The following is a 16,174-nucleotide window of genomic DNA, read 5'->3' as shown; positions in this document are numbered from 1 at the left end:
ATCTTCTGCAGGTGCTTGATGGAAATAATACGTGTGATTTACTCTATAAGCTTATCTATTAAGCAAAGTTAAATACTAAGGATATTGACTACAGGGGGATGCAATGATACTGAAAAAAGAAAGCTCAATACTGGACTACTAATTTCTCTGAAATAGTCCTTCCAATTCCAACTCAGTAGAATGATCTGTTTCTTGGGGGAACTGCCTCAAGGGCTGTGACGGAGCGCCTCGTCAACGCTGTAATAAAGCCAGTGTCCTGGGGTCCTGGCTGGCCTGCCAGGTGGTGGTGAGCTGATCAACACTAAATGCTGTCTCAAAGGAATGACCGGCCTGGAATCTCTTATGCTGCCCACCCACATTGTTGCTGAGGACGCTGATAAAAAAATTTTCAAAACACCAGTCGAAATTGCTAACGCTCCAGGAGAGTCGGGGGCAATCAAGATGACAAGCTGGCAACACTCCCTGCGGAAGATCTCGGCCACTGCAGGGGTCACCTCCACATGGACAAATTGCCTCAAATACAGACAACTCAGGGTAGGAGCGGAGCTCAAACAATGGGCAACTGAATCATGATACTGACAGGATACAACATGCCTGGAGTAACAAAGAAAACATGTAACTCCATGCCTGGAGTAACAAAGAGATCAGTGTAAAGTGCTATCCTGCAGTTCAAACAGCCGGCTACTAGGAAACTAGGTGGAGCAGTTCTGGCTGCCAAAATTAAAAAGGCTCAGTGCAATTCTGGATTCATTAACAGGAGCCCAGGACAAGAAATATCTTGGATGATCTCAAGAAAACAGGGAGGTAATATTTTCTGAGGGAAAAAAAATTAATGACAAAATAATACATGGAAAGAAGAGCTGGGGAGAAGTTCTTTGGATTGTTCTCTTATTAAGGAAGAAAATGATGATGGGTACACTTTAAACAGGGATGAAACTAAAATGAGCCAAAGGACAGAAAAGACAGACTAAAAGTAACAATTCAAAGCACTGGAATGATTCGTCTGGAGAAGGGAAAGCTAAGCTATGCTTAGTTTTCACTGCATTTGAATATACTAAAGACCATTAGGAAGGGATCAGTCATCAATGACTTCCTATGCCTAGAAAATGGAACTGGAAGAATCAGGTTCTGTAGCAGGAGGCACATCCAGGACATGAGAAACACTTGGCTACCTCCAAAGACACCAGCCGTGGCCACATTGTACCAGGGTGGGTGAGGACTTCAGTCCTGCACATCTCTAAAGACATCATAAGCTAGCCAATTGTAAAAGTAACTTCTCTGGGAAAGATTATTTTTAATGGTTTCTTCAAGTCATATTAATCTATCATTAGAACTGAAATATTACCAGCCTCAAGATTGTCAGCCTTCTAAAACATACGTTACAACATATAGATGAACTGAATATATGAGAATCATTTTCAGAAAGTCAAGATATTTTGCTTAAAGCAATGTCACTAACCTCAACTCTGTTTTGGAAGGAAGCATGATAGAAATTTAAAAAAATTTTTTTTTTTTTTTTGAGACAGAGTTTCGCTCTTGTTACCCAGGCTGGAGTGCAATGGCGCGATCTCGGCTCACCGCAACCTCCGCCTCCTGGGTTCAGGCAATTCTCCTGCCTCAGCCTCCTGAGTAGCTGGGATTACAGGCACGCGCCACCATGCCCAGCTAATTTTTTGTATTTTTAGTAGAGACGGGGTTTCACCATGTTGACCAGGATGGTCTCGATCTCTTGACCTCGTGATCCACCCGCCTCGGCCTCCCAAAAAAATAATTACTATCTCTGCACAGCTTTCTGTGGGGTTTGGGTCATTTGTAAGATTGTTCCTTTAACAAATGACTTCACCAAGTAATTGTGTTACCTATAAGCTCCAGTAGAATGAAACCTCGCGGCATTGGCGAAGAAGCCCGAGACAATGCACCTCAGGACGGGATCCGGATCACCTATACAGGTAGCAAACAGGGCGGATGAGACCCTTCCTTGCCTGCCCTACGCTCCGTGTGCTCGAGCCTGTGCTGGAAGGCCCAGGATCCACTCCCAGCACCACCCCAGGCTGCTTCAAGCCACCTGGAAACCCTCTCCTGAATTGGCTCTAGCCCTCCCCTTCCTGATGCTGGATGCCTGCCCTGGCACCATCTAAGGAGGTCTCACTATTAGATGATGTCCATAGGATATATTCCAAATTGTTATGCAAAAGGCTGTTATTTTTATGACTGGTGACATATCACATCTCATCATTTTTAAGACTCACTCTTTTTCTAACTTTAATTCACTGAAATTAGGATAGCATTTTACAATTATAATTGGCAGCATTTTTTTTTTCTTGATGATACATAAAATAATAATGTTTCTTACATGTGATGGTATCTTAGATCCAATGGAATATAGCATGTTGGTAAGTAAGTTCCCTAAAGGTGGTACTATTTCCAAAGCCATCAACAATATGGCAGTTTCACTGCATTCTTACTAGCAATGTTTTGGTGAAAAGTGTTATCGTCTTTTATATTACATTTATTTGATTACTATCTAAATGTGTCTTCTTTTGTGAATTTTTTGTTCTAATCCTTAGCCCATTTATCAACCTGAAAACTGTTTCATCCTAAACATATTAAATAAAATCATTCTATAATAAAGTTTTTAATCTTCTTGCATGTCATGATGGCTGAAAGTACCTTTGACTCATTGCTTTCTATTTTTTTAAGACTTAGATGTTTTAAATTTGCATGCAATTTAGTCTCCATGATTTTCTGTATTGTTCTTAAGCACTGAGCTGATAAATATCAAGTCTACATGTGTAACTATGATCTAATGCGAGACTCAGTCTGTTCTCTCCTATGGTCCGTAAGAAATTTCCATGTAAAATGTGTCCTCTAATCAGGGGTAATCTCTCTTCCAAAGGGGTGAAAACTGGTTCTTGGAGGCAGGGGTAAGGAAGATCTTAGACACTACAATGGTTTAGGGTCCTCCGAAGCTCAACCCTACCCTACAAAATCTTACTCCTTACTATTTAATTTCTCAGGGTAGGTAGAATTTAAATTTAATGTAACTTTTCTCCTGAGCAGGGGTCTGATACTGAAAAACAGGTGAAGAACACCAATTGCAGAAGTAAGGCTGTCTTCTCCCTGCTCAGGGGTAATAGGCGCTTGATCAGCTGCTCTCAAACTGGGTGCTCCTTGTAAGCTTCCTGTTTCTATCAATGACTCCAACATGGCCCAGTGGCCCAGGTTTCAACTCTTCGCTCTCTGGTGAGGGTATTCACCCATCAAACATTCTCTGAGCATCTCATATACTCCTCACTCCAAGCACTTGTCTCCAATCTTCCTTCCCTAGAGTGCTCTTTGCCACTATTTTTTTTCTTTTTTTGAGATGGAGTTTCACTCTGTCGCCTAAGCTGGTGCAATCTCGGCTCACTGTAACCTCCGCCTCCCAGATTCAAGCGATTCTCCTGCCTCAGCCACCTGAGTAGGTGGGACTATAGGTGCCTACCACCATGACCAGCTAATTTTTTAAAGAAATTTTTAGTGCAGTTGGTTTCACCATATTGGCCAGGCTGGTCTCAAACTCCAGACCTTGTGATCTGCCTGCCTCGGCCTCCCAAAGTGCTGAGATGACAGGTGTGAGCCACCGGGCCCAGTCGCCACCATTTTCTTTTTTTTTTTTTTTTTTTTTTTGAGACAGAGTGTCGCTCTTGTTACCCAGGCTGGAGTGCAATGGCGCGATCTCGGCTCACCGCAACCTCCGCCTCCTGGGTTCAGGCAATTCTCCTGCCTCAGCCTCCTGAGTAGCTGGGATTACAGGCACGCGCCACCATGCCCAGCTAATTTTTTTGTATTTTTAGTAGAGACAGGGTTTCACCATGTTGACCAGGATGGTCTCGATCTCTTGACCTCGTGATCCACCCGCCTCGGCCTCCCAGAGTGCTGGGATTACAGGCTTGAGCCACCGCGCCCAGCCATCGCCACCATTTTCTAATTCATCGAGACCCCAAAGCTTGACTGGACTCCCACCGCCCCTCAAGGAAGCCGCAAGACTTCCCAGGCCAGCCTCCTCCGGATTCCTTCCTCCTGGCATTGCTTTCACGTTTGCCAGCACAACTTCTATGATTACTGAAGTATCTACTACTTTAACTTCTAAGAGGACTGACAATCTTGTATTGTAGCATTTTGTCTATCTGTATGAATCTCTCCCTTAATGCACTGTTCCCTTAAAGTAAAAGCTAAGACTTTGTCGTTGTTTAATCATGGGCTCTTAGTATAAAGACAAAGTAAGACTGATACGGAATTGCCTAGGCTCAAGCTCTGACTCCACCATATCCTCACTGTGTAACTTTAGTAAGTTACATTTTACCTCTTAGCCACACTTTTCTCATCTATAAGATGGGGAAAACAGCACATATTTCACAGCGCCGTTATGAGCATTAAATTAATAAACACATGGAACACTCAGAGTGCTGCCTGGCCACTTATAAGTACTCAGGAAATGTTAACAAGTACTAATGGTGCTGAGAATGTGGCTGAATACCTGGCACACAGTAGGCTTTCAACCCAACTACTGAGGCAGGTATGCCACTTCCTTAAAAGCACAGACTTCTGAGCCACACAGACCAGGCTCTGCTCCTCACCAGCTGTGTTGTCCTGAATTTAATCGAACTTCTCCCTAGACCTTATGACTAACTGTAAAATGAGAATATTACTGACACCTCAAGGAGTGGGAGACTGAGCGAGAGAACATTTGGAGAACCCCTGCCACAGTGTAATCTATCGTGTCCCTGATTCACAGCAGTCACTGTCACTGCCAGAGGCCAGACTATGTCTTACATACTACTTTTCTTTCTCTTACCCTTAGTGACTGCCTAGGCTAAATATCCAGCACTTGCTTTAATAATACATGTCTTTGAAAATAAAATTTAATTTTTATGTAATAGCTACTAATATCATCAAACAAAAAGTAGTTTTTCTTGCAAAGCTTGCATGGGAAAATCAATTACATGATGTGCCCTGACACTGATGTGACTGTTAATGATTCGTAAGTATTGTCATGGGCTATGAAGTTCCTTCAGTAAGAATACCCCTCAGAAAGAAAAAGGGACCTCCCTGGAAAAAATATGCAACCTGACCTTCAGCTTTTCACAGATGCAGGCAACTCAAAATATAAAACCCAGTGTTGGTACAAAGCACACCATGCTGCCTGGTACCAACCCAGCATGAGAACTATGGGAGGACAACTCAACAGAATGAAGCAAGGGAAGTCACCAGCTGAGGCAGTTTTTTCTCACCTTCACTAGACTTCTTGGGCACTTGAAACTTGACAAGAAGCTTTTTCAATTGTTCTCTTACAGTCGCAGCTCTGACAAGACCCTTGTAATTCAGGAAATGTTCTTGACACCACTGAGAGTTCTTATTGTGCTACCGAACAACCCAGAGAGAGGGAGTTAGAAAAACAGACATGTTCTTGACTCATGCTATATTGTGGAGATCATCTCCTCCCCCACGTGCTGTTCAGTGGCATAAGACCTCAAGATTGGAACTGGCCCTTTTTTACTCCACCTCTCAAAACAGATGTTAACAACCTTGCACACATCTGATTGCTCTGCAATCCCACTCTGCACTAAAAGGCAAATGAGAACTTAATGACAAGCAGAGATGTTTTCAACTTCAAATACCTTCATGCAATTGAACTATCAGAAAGAATCACTTCCCCACGTCGTTCTTTGTAAATCAACTTTTCTTCTTTGGCATGCTTGATTTTGTCACTTTATGATACTACAGGCCAATAAAAATGACACTTGCCAATGTAGAAAAAATTTACAAATTACTATTATGTCTCCAAAGTATAATTTTTCTATCAACAGTATTTAATTTTTCTGCATTCATAAGTATGATCATTCTGTCTTAGAGTAAATTACTGCTGTGGAAATATACCTCTGAAATTATATTGTAAGTTAGGGAGGAAAGTGCTTTAAAGAAGAAAATGTAATTAATAGAAGATATTCCAAGAAGGCAACTATAAAATAATACAATGCACCCACTTTCTACTGGTAAAGAAAGCTTCAGCTTAGAGATGATATATTGTGCCTGTATAAATGAATTTTATCTAATTTAAACTGTAAGTCTCAGTAAGAGGTGAATTTCTTTTTTCTGAAAACTTCACCAACTGAATAATCTTCCTCAAATCACTGGTAAACAAAATTTTAGCATTTCTTTACTTCTAAAAGAGTATTTAAGAAATGAATGTTAAAAATCTGAAATATTATACCTTTTCTTTTATGTAAGGTTTCTTTTTTCATCATTTCCATCACCTTTAGATCTCGTTTATTAACAATTTTTCATGAGAACTTTAAGCTGTATTATTTGCTCTCAGTTTTATAGAATATTAACAATGAAAATTAATATTACCTACAGCTAAATATGTGTGGGATAAGTGAATATGCACAGATTACAACTAAATGTCTTCTCATGGCAGCTGGGACAGCTTTGAAGATTCAACCTAGGACTTCAAGTTGCTCTCAGCCTCACTTACCTAGCAGAAAATATAACAGAACTTCCTATTCAAATGTTGCCTTTCTGTCTACCACATGGTGGATGTGAGATGACGTGAGGCTGGGCACTGGCCCGCCGCTACTGTACCATATCTCCAAGCAAGGGAAAGCAATGAATGATTCCTGTGTTCTCAGCAATACCACATCACAAACTCAGCAGAAAGCCCGACCTACCAGTTAGAAGTACTGGCAATATATCTAACGGGAAAATAAAGGGCTCTCTTGGGCATTCCTTTATGAACTGAACTTCTGGAATCCTCCCTCCTAGATCACCTCCAGTGGGTGGTGTGTTGAGGCAGCATTTAGAGCAGGAAGTTGTGCTTACTTTAATAAATGCTTCATATACGTTGAGCATAGTGAGGTGGTCGCCCTCCTCCACAGCAAATTTACGGTGCACTCGAATCTGGAAAGAACAAAGCAACGTTCAGAAGCTGACTCTTAGCTGGGTGTCGTGGCTCCCATCTATAATCCCAGCATTTTGGGAGGCTGAGACAGGAAGACTGCTTGAGCCCAGGAATTTGACACCAGCCTAAGCAACATAGGTAAACCCCATCTCTACAAAACTAAAAAAGAAAAAAAGATTAGCAGGGCATGGTGGTATGTGCCTCTAAGTCCCAGCTTCTAGGCTGAGGTGGGAGGATCGCTTGAGCCCAGGAGCCATGTTTGCACCACTATACTCCATGGCAACAGAGTGAGATGGATGGATGGATGAATGAATGAATGAATGAATGGATGGATGGAAGGAAAGAAGGAAGGAAGGCAGGCAGGAAGGCAGGAAGGAAGGGAGGGAGGGAGGGAGGGAGGGATGGAGGGAGAGAGAGAGAGACTCCTGTGAGTCTTTTGCACTGGGAAGTAACATTGCATGGTGAATAGCATGTGGGTTATGGATTCAGAATCACCTGATTTGCAGCATTCTAGCTCTGCCATATCCTGAAAGACCTCAGCTTGGTTACTTAACCCTTCTCAGCCTTGATTTCCTTATCTGTAAAATCAGGAAACTAAACCTATCTATCAAGATTGCTGTGGATTAAGATTATTTAATATAAAGTATCTGGCAAAAAAAAATTGATAAAATGTTAATGTTCTTGTCTCTCTCCCTATCTAGTTAATATCATCTCTTTCAGAATAATCCTCCCAACCCCCAAGAGAAAGTAGGCACCAGAAAGACAGGGGACCAGCTGTCTAACACACAGCAGACACTAAATATTCCTGGACTACCACAAATTGTACAATCCTTTTACAGCCCATCCTTAGGTTTCTCTTTCTGTAAGATCCCGAGCAATGCCATCTGTTCCCATGGGTTAAAGCAGCAGCACATACAATATATATGCCAGTACACAGATACAGTCACACGTCACTTAGCAATGCAAGTTATATTCCAAGAAATGTGTCTCTGGATAATTTCGTCACTGTGCAAACATCATAGAGTGTACTTAAATAAACCTACATGGAATAGCCTACTATACACCTGGGCTGGATGGCATATCCTGTAGCTCCTAGGCTAAAACCTGCATAGTATGTTACTATACTGAATACCGTAGGCAACTGTAACAGGATGGTAAGTATTTGTGTCTAAATGTATCTAAACATAGAAAAGGTACAGTAAAAGTATCGTACTGTAACCTTACAGAACCACCATCTTATATACAGTCCATCATTAACTGAAAAGCCATTATGTAGCACATGACCCCATATTTATTAATCTCAGAATTTTAGCCTTGAACCAAATACCACATAATCAATCAACCCTCCTTTCTTCCACTTATTCATTCATTAACAGATGTTTACCAAGCACATACTATAGACAAGGCACTGCTCTAAGCATCCAGGATGTAACAGTGAATAAAACAGTGGTGGGAGAAAGGCAACAAACAAGTAAGAATATACATAGTAGAGCAGGTGGTAAGAAGCATGAGAGGAGAAAAATACAGCAGGGAGTGGAGATGAAGGGGGTTAAACATTGTAACTGTAGATAGAGTTGTCAGAACCTCAGTCTTCTAAGCTTTAAAGGGGGTTTCTCTGCCCTCAGAAAGGACTATTAAGAAGGTTAAGTAAAAACAAAACAAAAATGGACATAAGCATTTGTAATCTAGATATACAACTAACGAGGAGGATCCTAACAAACCCTAAGAAAGTTTCTCTCCTCATTACACATACAAACTCAGCCCTCCATGCATAAGGCTGCTGATTCTGACTTTCAAACAGGAAGTGACTCTGAACTTACCTCTGACCTACCTCTATCAGCACACTTTACTTTCAAGTATCTCTTCAGACTCAAAACTTTTCCTTCCGTCTTTCCAGTGTTCACTCAATTAGTCACTGCTGATGCCTGCACCTTAGGTGGGGTTTAGATCTCTCTAGCTCATAATGGCCTACCTGCAATAGCACCATGATGCCGTGTGGTGCCCAGAATCAGCCTGCTATACTCCAGGCATCTGACTTCTTATGTCACTAATGTCTTCAACCAAGGCTTCTAGCAGAGAAGTCTGAATGACAATTTCCCTGACAGAAACTGGAATTTGGTAGTTCAACGGTTAAGGTCTGGGGCTCTGGACTGTGAATCCACAGCTGACAATTCTGGCTGTGCAACTGTGAATGAGTGACCTAACCTCTCTGTGCCTCTATCTTTAAAACATGATAATAGGCCAGGCGCAGTAATACCAGCACTTTGCAAGATCAAGGTGGGCAGATTACCTGAGGTCAGGAATTCAAGATGGGCCTGGCCAACATGGTGAAACCCTGTCCCTGCTGAAAATACAAAAATTAGCCAGGCATGGTGGAGCACGCCTGTATCCCAGCCACATGGGAAGCAGGAGAATCGCTTGAACTCGGGAGGCGGAGGTTGCAGGCAGCTGGGATCATGCCACTGCACACCAGCCGGAGCGACAGAGTGAGACTCCCTCTCAAAAAAAATAAATAAATCAAATACGATAATAATATCTACTTCCCAAGTTTATGATGAAGATAAAGTGGGATGATGCCTGCGAAATGCCTCGCACAACATCAAGCACACAATAAATACTCAAAACATGAGCTGATCACGTTTGTACAGCACTATCTTCAGCAGTTCCTGGGCAGAGTTTTAACAAGGAAAGCTCAAAGCAAAACAGACTGGTACAGACAGCCTGGGGAGGGAGCTGACTTACTGCCTGAGACTTCTGGTTTGGCGGGACCACAAAGATATTCTGGATCTGCATCATGGCAGCGATGCTTAGAATTTCCTGAGAACAGCCAAAGTTTCCTGTAAAACAGAAAGCATATTTGGTTTCAACCATATAATGTGTCAACAAGAAGGGAAAGACATTTTTTGATATTTTCCTTGCATCACACTGAAGACTAAGATCATATTTTTTCTATACTTAACTTTTAAAGTTTATAGTATATAAGCCTGGGCAACATGGCAAAACCTCATCTCTACAAAAAATTTTAAAATTCAGCATAGTGGTAGGTGCCTGTGGTCCAGCAGCTACTCAGGAGGATTGCTTAAAGCCAGAAGATCAAGGCTACAGTGAGCCAAGTTCACGCCACTGCACTCCAGACAGGGTGATAGAGTGAGACCCTCTCTCAGAAAAATAAAAATAAAATAAAGTTTATAGTACATAAATATTTCAGTCAGCCAAATGCGAAGTCCCATATGTAGCCCAGATGAACAGCAGCCTTGAAGGACTCTAAAAAAGGAGGAGTTAGTGCCCTCTGCAGCTGAAATACAGGGGAATCTGACTGTCAAGACTGACCCCATCACTAAGGGCAGGTCAGCTCCACATCCGCTCCCTACCTTCCTGTGGGAACATCTAGAATCCTGGCAGGAAGTCAGAGAGGGAAAGGGGGCAGGGAATGAGTGGCTGGCTGTGGCCCTTCTGCTGTTTCTCTGCTCCTGACTCCTTCTCTGAAATAGCTTCCTTCTCAAAAGGGCTCATCTCAGCTGCGAAGTCCAAGGCATAACTAGACCAGCAAAGTACGATGGGGGCTGCTGGAGCACACAGGAGCAGCTGGAAACAGAGTCAGCAGCAATTACCACTCCAGGGTGCAAGGCAGAGCACATTGCACTGCGTGTCCCATCTCCCCACTACCTCCCACTTAATGAATGATGCATTTCCCCAGCCTATACTTAGAATCTTGTTTCTTGGCTGGGTATCATGGCTCATGCCTATAATCCCACCACTTTGGGAGGCCGAGGCAGGCGGATCACCTTAGGACAGAAGTTTAAGACCAGTCTGGCCAACATGGTGAAACCCCGTCTCTACTAAAAATACAAAAAATTAGCTCGGCGTGGTGGTGGGCACCTGTAATCCCAGCTACTCAGGAGGCTGAGGCAGAGAATTACTTGAACCTGGGAGGCGGAAGTTGTAGTGAGCCGAGATTGTGCCACTGCACTCCAGCCTGGGTGACAGAGCAAGACTCTGTCTCAAAAAAAAAAAACAAAAAACAAAAGAAAGAAAGAAAATGTGGTATACATAAATATGTACACACACAATGAAATACTATACAGCCTGAAAAAAAAAGAAGAAAGCGCTGTCATTCACAATAGCATAAATGGAACTGGAGGACATTATGCAAGTGAAATAAGGCAGGCACAGAAAGACAAACACTGTATGAGCTCACTTATATATGGAATTTAAAAAAGTCAATCTCATGGAAACAGAGTAGAAAAGTGGCTACCAGAGGCTAGGAGATCCCCTGTGTCAGGGAGGTGAATGGAGAAAAGGGAGGTGTTAATCAAAGGATACAAAGTTTCAGTTAGACTGGAGAAATGGGTTTTAGTGATCTATTGCACTACATGGTGACCACAGTTAATAATAATGTATTGTTTATTTCAAAATTGCTACAAGAATAGAATTTTAACATTCTTAGCACAAAAAAATGATAAGCTGGTGAGCTGGCAAATATGTTACTTTGCTTGACTGAATCTTTCTACAACATATACATAAAATACACTGTATCTCATAAATATATACAATTATTATTTGTCAATTAATCAATTTTTTTTAAATTAAAGAATTATATAATTTAGTAATTTCACTTCTGGCTATATACTCAAAAACCGTAAAAGCAGGAACTCAAACAGATATTTGTATCCATGCTCATAGCAGCATTATTCACAATAGCCAAACGTTAGGAGCGACCAGCTGTCAAAAGATGAATAAACAGAACCTGGTACAGACATCCAATACAATCCTACTTCTCCTTAAAAATGAAGACAACTTTAACACATCCTACAACATGAATGAACCTGGAAGACATTATGCTAACAGAAAAAAGAGACACAAAGGACAAACGCTGTGTGACTGCGCTTCTTAAGGTTTTTTTTTTTTTTTTTTTTTTTTTTCTTTTTTAGACGGAGTTTTTGCTCTTGTTACCCAGGCTGGAGTGCAATGGCGCGATCTCGGCTCACCGCAACCTCCGCCTCCTGGGTTCAGGCAATTCTCCTGCCTCAGCCTCCTGAGTAGCTGGGATTACAGGCATGCGCCACCATGCCCAGCTAATTTTTTGTATTTTTAGTAGAGACGGGGTTTCACCATGTTGACCAGGATGGTCTCAATCTCCTGACCTCGTGATCCACCCGCCTTGGCCTCCCAAAGTGCTGGGATTACAGGCTTGAGCCACCGCGCCCGGCCCTTCTTAAGGTTCTTAAAGTGGTCAAATTCATAGAGACAGAAAGCAGTGGTGGAGGAGAGAACAAGGAATTTGTGTTTATCAGGTACGGAGTTTCAATGTTGAAGATGGAAAAAGTTCTAGAAATGGATGGTGCTGATGGCTGCATAACAATGTGAATGTACTTCGTATTACAGAACTATACATTTAAAATGGTTAAAACAATAAATGTTATGTTATAGATAAATATATATACTTTTTTAGCATATTCTACCCTCTTCCCCACAGTGCTCAGAATTCAGGTAAACAACACCTCTGACAGTCCAAATAAAATCAATTCAAGCTATCAGGCTCTACCTACCTGATTCAAGAAGCATTTTGGCAAACATAGGATTCAAAGGAAACTCTGCTATTCTCATGCCAAGCGGTTCAGTCAGGCGACAGTCTTTGTCCAGACCTGCCATAAGAATAACAAAAGAAATCAGAAGGCAGGTACCATTGTGTTGGAAGGCCTATAGTTGTTGAGAGAATAAAAGATAACGTATGCTAAAAAGAAAAAGTATCTAAAAGATGATTCATGCACTACCAAACTCCATTTGACACTAGAGAGCTGTTACATTAAAAGAAGAAAAGATCTCCACTGAGCTCTTGAAATACTTCTAATGACTTCTATTGAAGGATTTAATTATAAGGAAATGTCCCTGCAGCCTTCTTCTGCTCATACCCTTTCCTCAATCTGCAGCAGCCTTACCTGTTTCCACTCCTCCAAAGAGACCGCTCTTCCCAAGAACCTAACAACCGAAGAACCTAACGACTCTGTAACAACAGCACTTGGCTCTGCTGGCCACTGCTTCTTGGAACTACTCTTCCCCAGCTCCTGCTCCCCGCTGCCCCCTGCAATCTCCTGATTCTCTGCACCCACTTGCCCTCTCAGTCACTGTCTGGACTTTCTTCTACCTCCAGCACCTGAGAGGCCACAGATGTGCCAGAAGCACGTCAATGGCATCCCGTGTCCCAGGCCCTTCTCACACTACATGAGTGATATTGTTTGGCTGTGTCCCCCCCCCAAATCTCACCTTGAATTGTAACAATCCCCGAATGTCAAGGGCAGGACCAGGTGGAGATAACTGAATCACAGGGTAGTCTCCCCCATACGGTTCTCGTGATAATGAATACGTCTCACAAGATCTGATGGTTTTATAAATGGGAGTTCCCCTACACAAGTTCTCTTGCCTACTGCCATGCAAGACATGCCTTTGCTCTTCCAAGACTGTGAGGCCTCCCGAGCCATGTGGAACTGTGGGTCCATTAAGCCTCTTTCCTTTATAAATTACCCAATCTTGAATACCTCTTTATTAGCAGCATGAAAACAGACTAAGACAATGAGCATATTTATTAGCAGCATGAAAACAGACTAAGACAATGAGCAACTACAAGGCCAGCAACTTGGAATCTAAACACTAACCCAGATCCCTCTGGTGCCAACATCAGAACAGTTCATGTGACTGCCTCCTGGGCATTTTGCTGAACTGGGCTGACTCCTTCAACTCCCCGCCTGCCCTCCTTGCCCTCTACTATTTGCCAAAATCCAGGTATTGGATTCCCAAGACCTCCAAGTATAGACTACTGTTTTACTACTTAAATGCCATAAGAGCTCAGAGTAAGGCAGAGCTCAGTAAGACATCTCTTTAAAGGTAATAATTCAGCTTGAAATTAAATTAAGCTGGGGGCTCCCTCTACATTTTCCAGCTTATTTAGGGTATTGAAGAAAAAAGAAATATTTTAAATTTCATTCTGTTTGACTTGAGAAAAACCAGCCCAAATAAAAAACTCCTATGCTGTCAACATTCTCTCATCCTCATGACATATTTGCCCAGGAAACCTGCTTTCAAGTTCCTATTATGTATTTGAGAAGAGGGGGTGGAAACCTTCTCCACTCTTCTCCAACACACATTCACTCCAGGCTGATCTTATGTAAATCCAGTTGAAGGTCTTTTAAAACACTGAAGATCTTTTAAATCAGTAATTGGCTGTTCACAGATAAGTAAAATCAACATAATGAATAAAGATGGACCCCCTACCTCACTCCACACCAAAAAAGTAACTCAAAATGGATCAGACCTAATGTAAGGGCCAAAGCTACAAAACCTAGGGGAAGATCTTAATGACTATGGGTTAGGCAAGTTTCTTGGACTTGACACCAAGAGCACACATAACAAAAGAAAAATATAGATAAACTCAACTACACCAAAACTTAAAATTTTTGTATTGCAAACCACACTAATAAGTAAAAAATAAGTACATATAAGAAAAAGCCAAACCAGGGCCGGGCGTGGTGGCTCACGCCTGTAATCCCAACACTTTGGGAGGCCGAGGTGGGTGGATCACGAGGTCAAGAGATCAAGACCATCCTGGCCAACATGGTGAAACCCTGTCTCTTCTAAAAAAATACAAAAAAATTAGCTGGGCATGGTGGCACGTGCCTGTAATCCCAGCTACTTAGGAGGCTGAGGCAGGAAAATTGCCTGAACCCAGGAGGCGGAGGTTGCGGTGAGCTGAGATCACGCCATTGCATTCCAGCCTGGATAATGAGCGAAACTCCATCTCAGAAAAAAAAAAAAAAGCCAAACCACAGAAATGGGAGAAATATTTACAAACCATATATCTGATAAGAATATGTGCCCAGAATACATAAAGAGCTTCAACTCGATTTTTTAAAAAGACAATAGCACAAACAAAAATGGACAAAGGATTTGAACAGACTTTTCTCCAAAGAAGATTTACAAATGGGCAGCAAACACATGAAAAGGTGCCCAATATCATGACTCATCAGGGAAAGGCAATCAAAACCAAGAGATACCAAGAGATACCATTTTATACCCACTAGGACGGCTCTAACACAAAAGACAATTACAAGCATTGGCAATGATGTGGAAAAACAGGAATTCTCCATACACTGCTGGTGGGAATGTCCACCAAAACCAGATTTATATGCTAATTTTCATAGCAGCATTATTTATATTAGCCAAAAAGTGGAAACAACCCAAATGCCCATCAACTAATGAATGGATAAAAAAACATGTGGTATATCTATACAACAGAATATTATTCAGCAATAAAAAGGGATACGAATATAAGCTACAACATGAAGAAACCTGGGCAACAACACACTAAATGAAAAGAAGCTGCTATGGTTTGTACGTGGTTTGTCCCCACCAAAGCTCATGATGCAGTTTGATCCACAATGTGGCAGTGTTGGGAAGTGGGGCCTAGTGGGAGGTGTATGGGTCATGGGGGTTATACCTCATGAACAGTTTAATGCCCTTACCCAGGGCGAGTAATGGATTAGATCCCATGAGAGCAGGTTCTTTTTTTTTTTTTTTTTTTTTGAGACAGAGTTTCGCTCTTGTTACCCAGGCTGGAGTGCAATGGTGCGATCTCGGCTCACCGCAACCTCCGCCTCCTGGGTTCAGGCAATTCTCCTGCCTCAGCCTCCTGAGTAGCTGGGATTACAGGCACGTGCCACCATGCCCAGCTAATTTTTTGTACTTTTGGTAGAGACGGGGTTTCACCATGTTGACCAGGATGGTCTCGATCTCTTGACCTCGTGATCCACCCGCCTTGGCCTCCCAAAGTGCTGGGATTACAGGCTTGAGCCATCACGCCCAGCGAGAGCAGCTTCTTAAAAGAGCCTGGCTTCCTCAGTTTCTCTCTCTGGCTTCCTCTCTTGCCATGCCATCTCTGCACTAACCCACTCAACTTTTGCTTTCCACCTTGAATGGAAGCAGGCTGAGGCCCTCCCCAAATACAGCTGCCTAATCTTGGAGCTTTCAGCCAACTGAATCATGAGCCAAATAAACCTCCTTAGAAATTACCCATCACTGAGCCACAAATTCAGGATGTGGTTGTTGGGTGGAGAAAAAAATAATTTCTAAATAAAAGTCTTTAGAAAGTACCCTGTTATGGCAACACAAGACAGACGGAGACAGAAGCCAATCACAAAAGACCACATATTATACAATTCCATTTACGTGAAATCTCCAGAA

General features: G+C 42.2%; 1 protein-coding gene across 2 annotated transcripts in view; it reads right to left on the bottom strand.

Annotated features, from left to right (window-relative positions):
* DHX35 (DEAH-box helicase 35) overlaps window positions 1-16,174 on the bottom strand; it is an 83,070-nt gene that overhangs the window by 12,886 nt on the left and 54,010 nt on the right. For both annotated transcript variants that reach the window (XM_003936383.4, XM_074406534.1), the window contains 5 exons: window positions 12,490-12,585; window positions 9,683-9,777; window positions 6,862-6,939; window positions 5,274-5,403; window positions 1,860-1,941 (listed from right to left, as the gene is read on the bottom strand). In XM_003936383.4, coding sequence (XP_003936432.1) covers window positions 1,860-1,941; window positions 5,274-5,403; window positions 6,862-6,939; window positions 9,683-9,777; window positions 12,490-12,585 — 481 coding nt within the window. The remainder of the gene's footprint in view (window positions 1-1,859; window positions 1,942-5,273; window positions 5,404-6,861; window positions 6,940-9,682; window positions 9,778-12,489; window positions 12,586-16,174) is intronic.

This window comes from Saimiri boliviensis, chromosome 9 (assembly GCF_048565385.1).
Source record: "Saimiri boliviensis isolate mSaiBol1 chromosome 9, mSaiBol1.pri, whole genome shotgun sequence".
Taxonomy (NCBI): Eukaryota; Metazoa; Chordata; class Mammalia; order Primates; family Cebidae; genus Saimiri; species Saimiri boliviensis.
The sequence above is the reverse complement of the archived record's forward strand: the minus strand, read 5'-3'. Positions and strand labels throughout refer to the sequence as shown.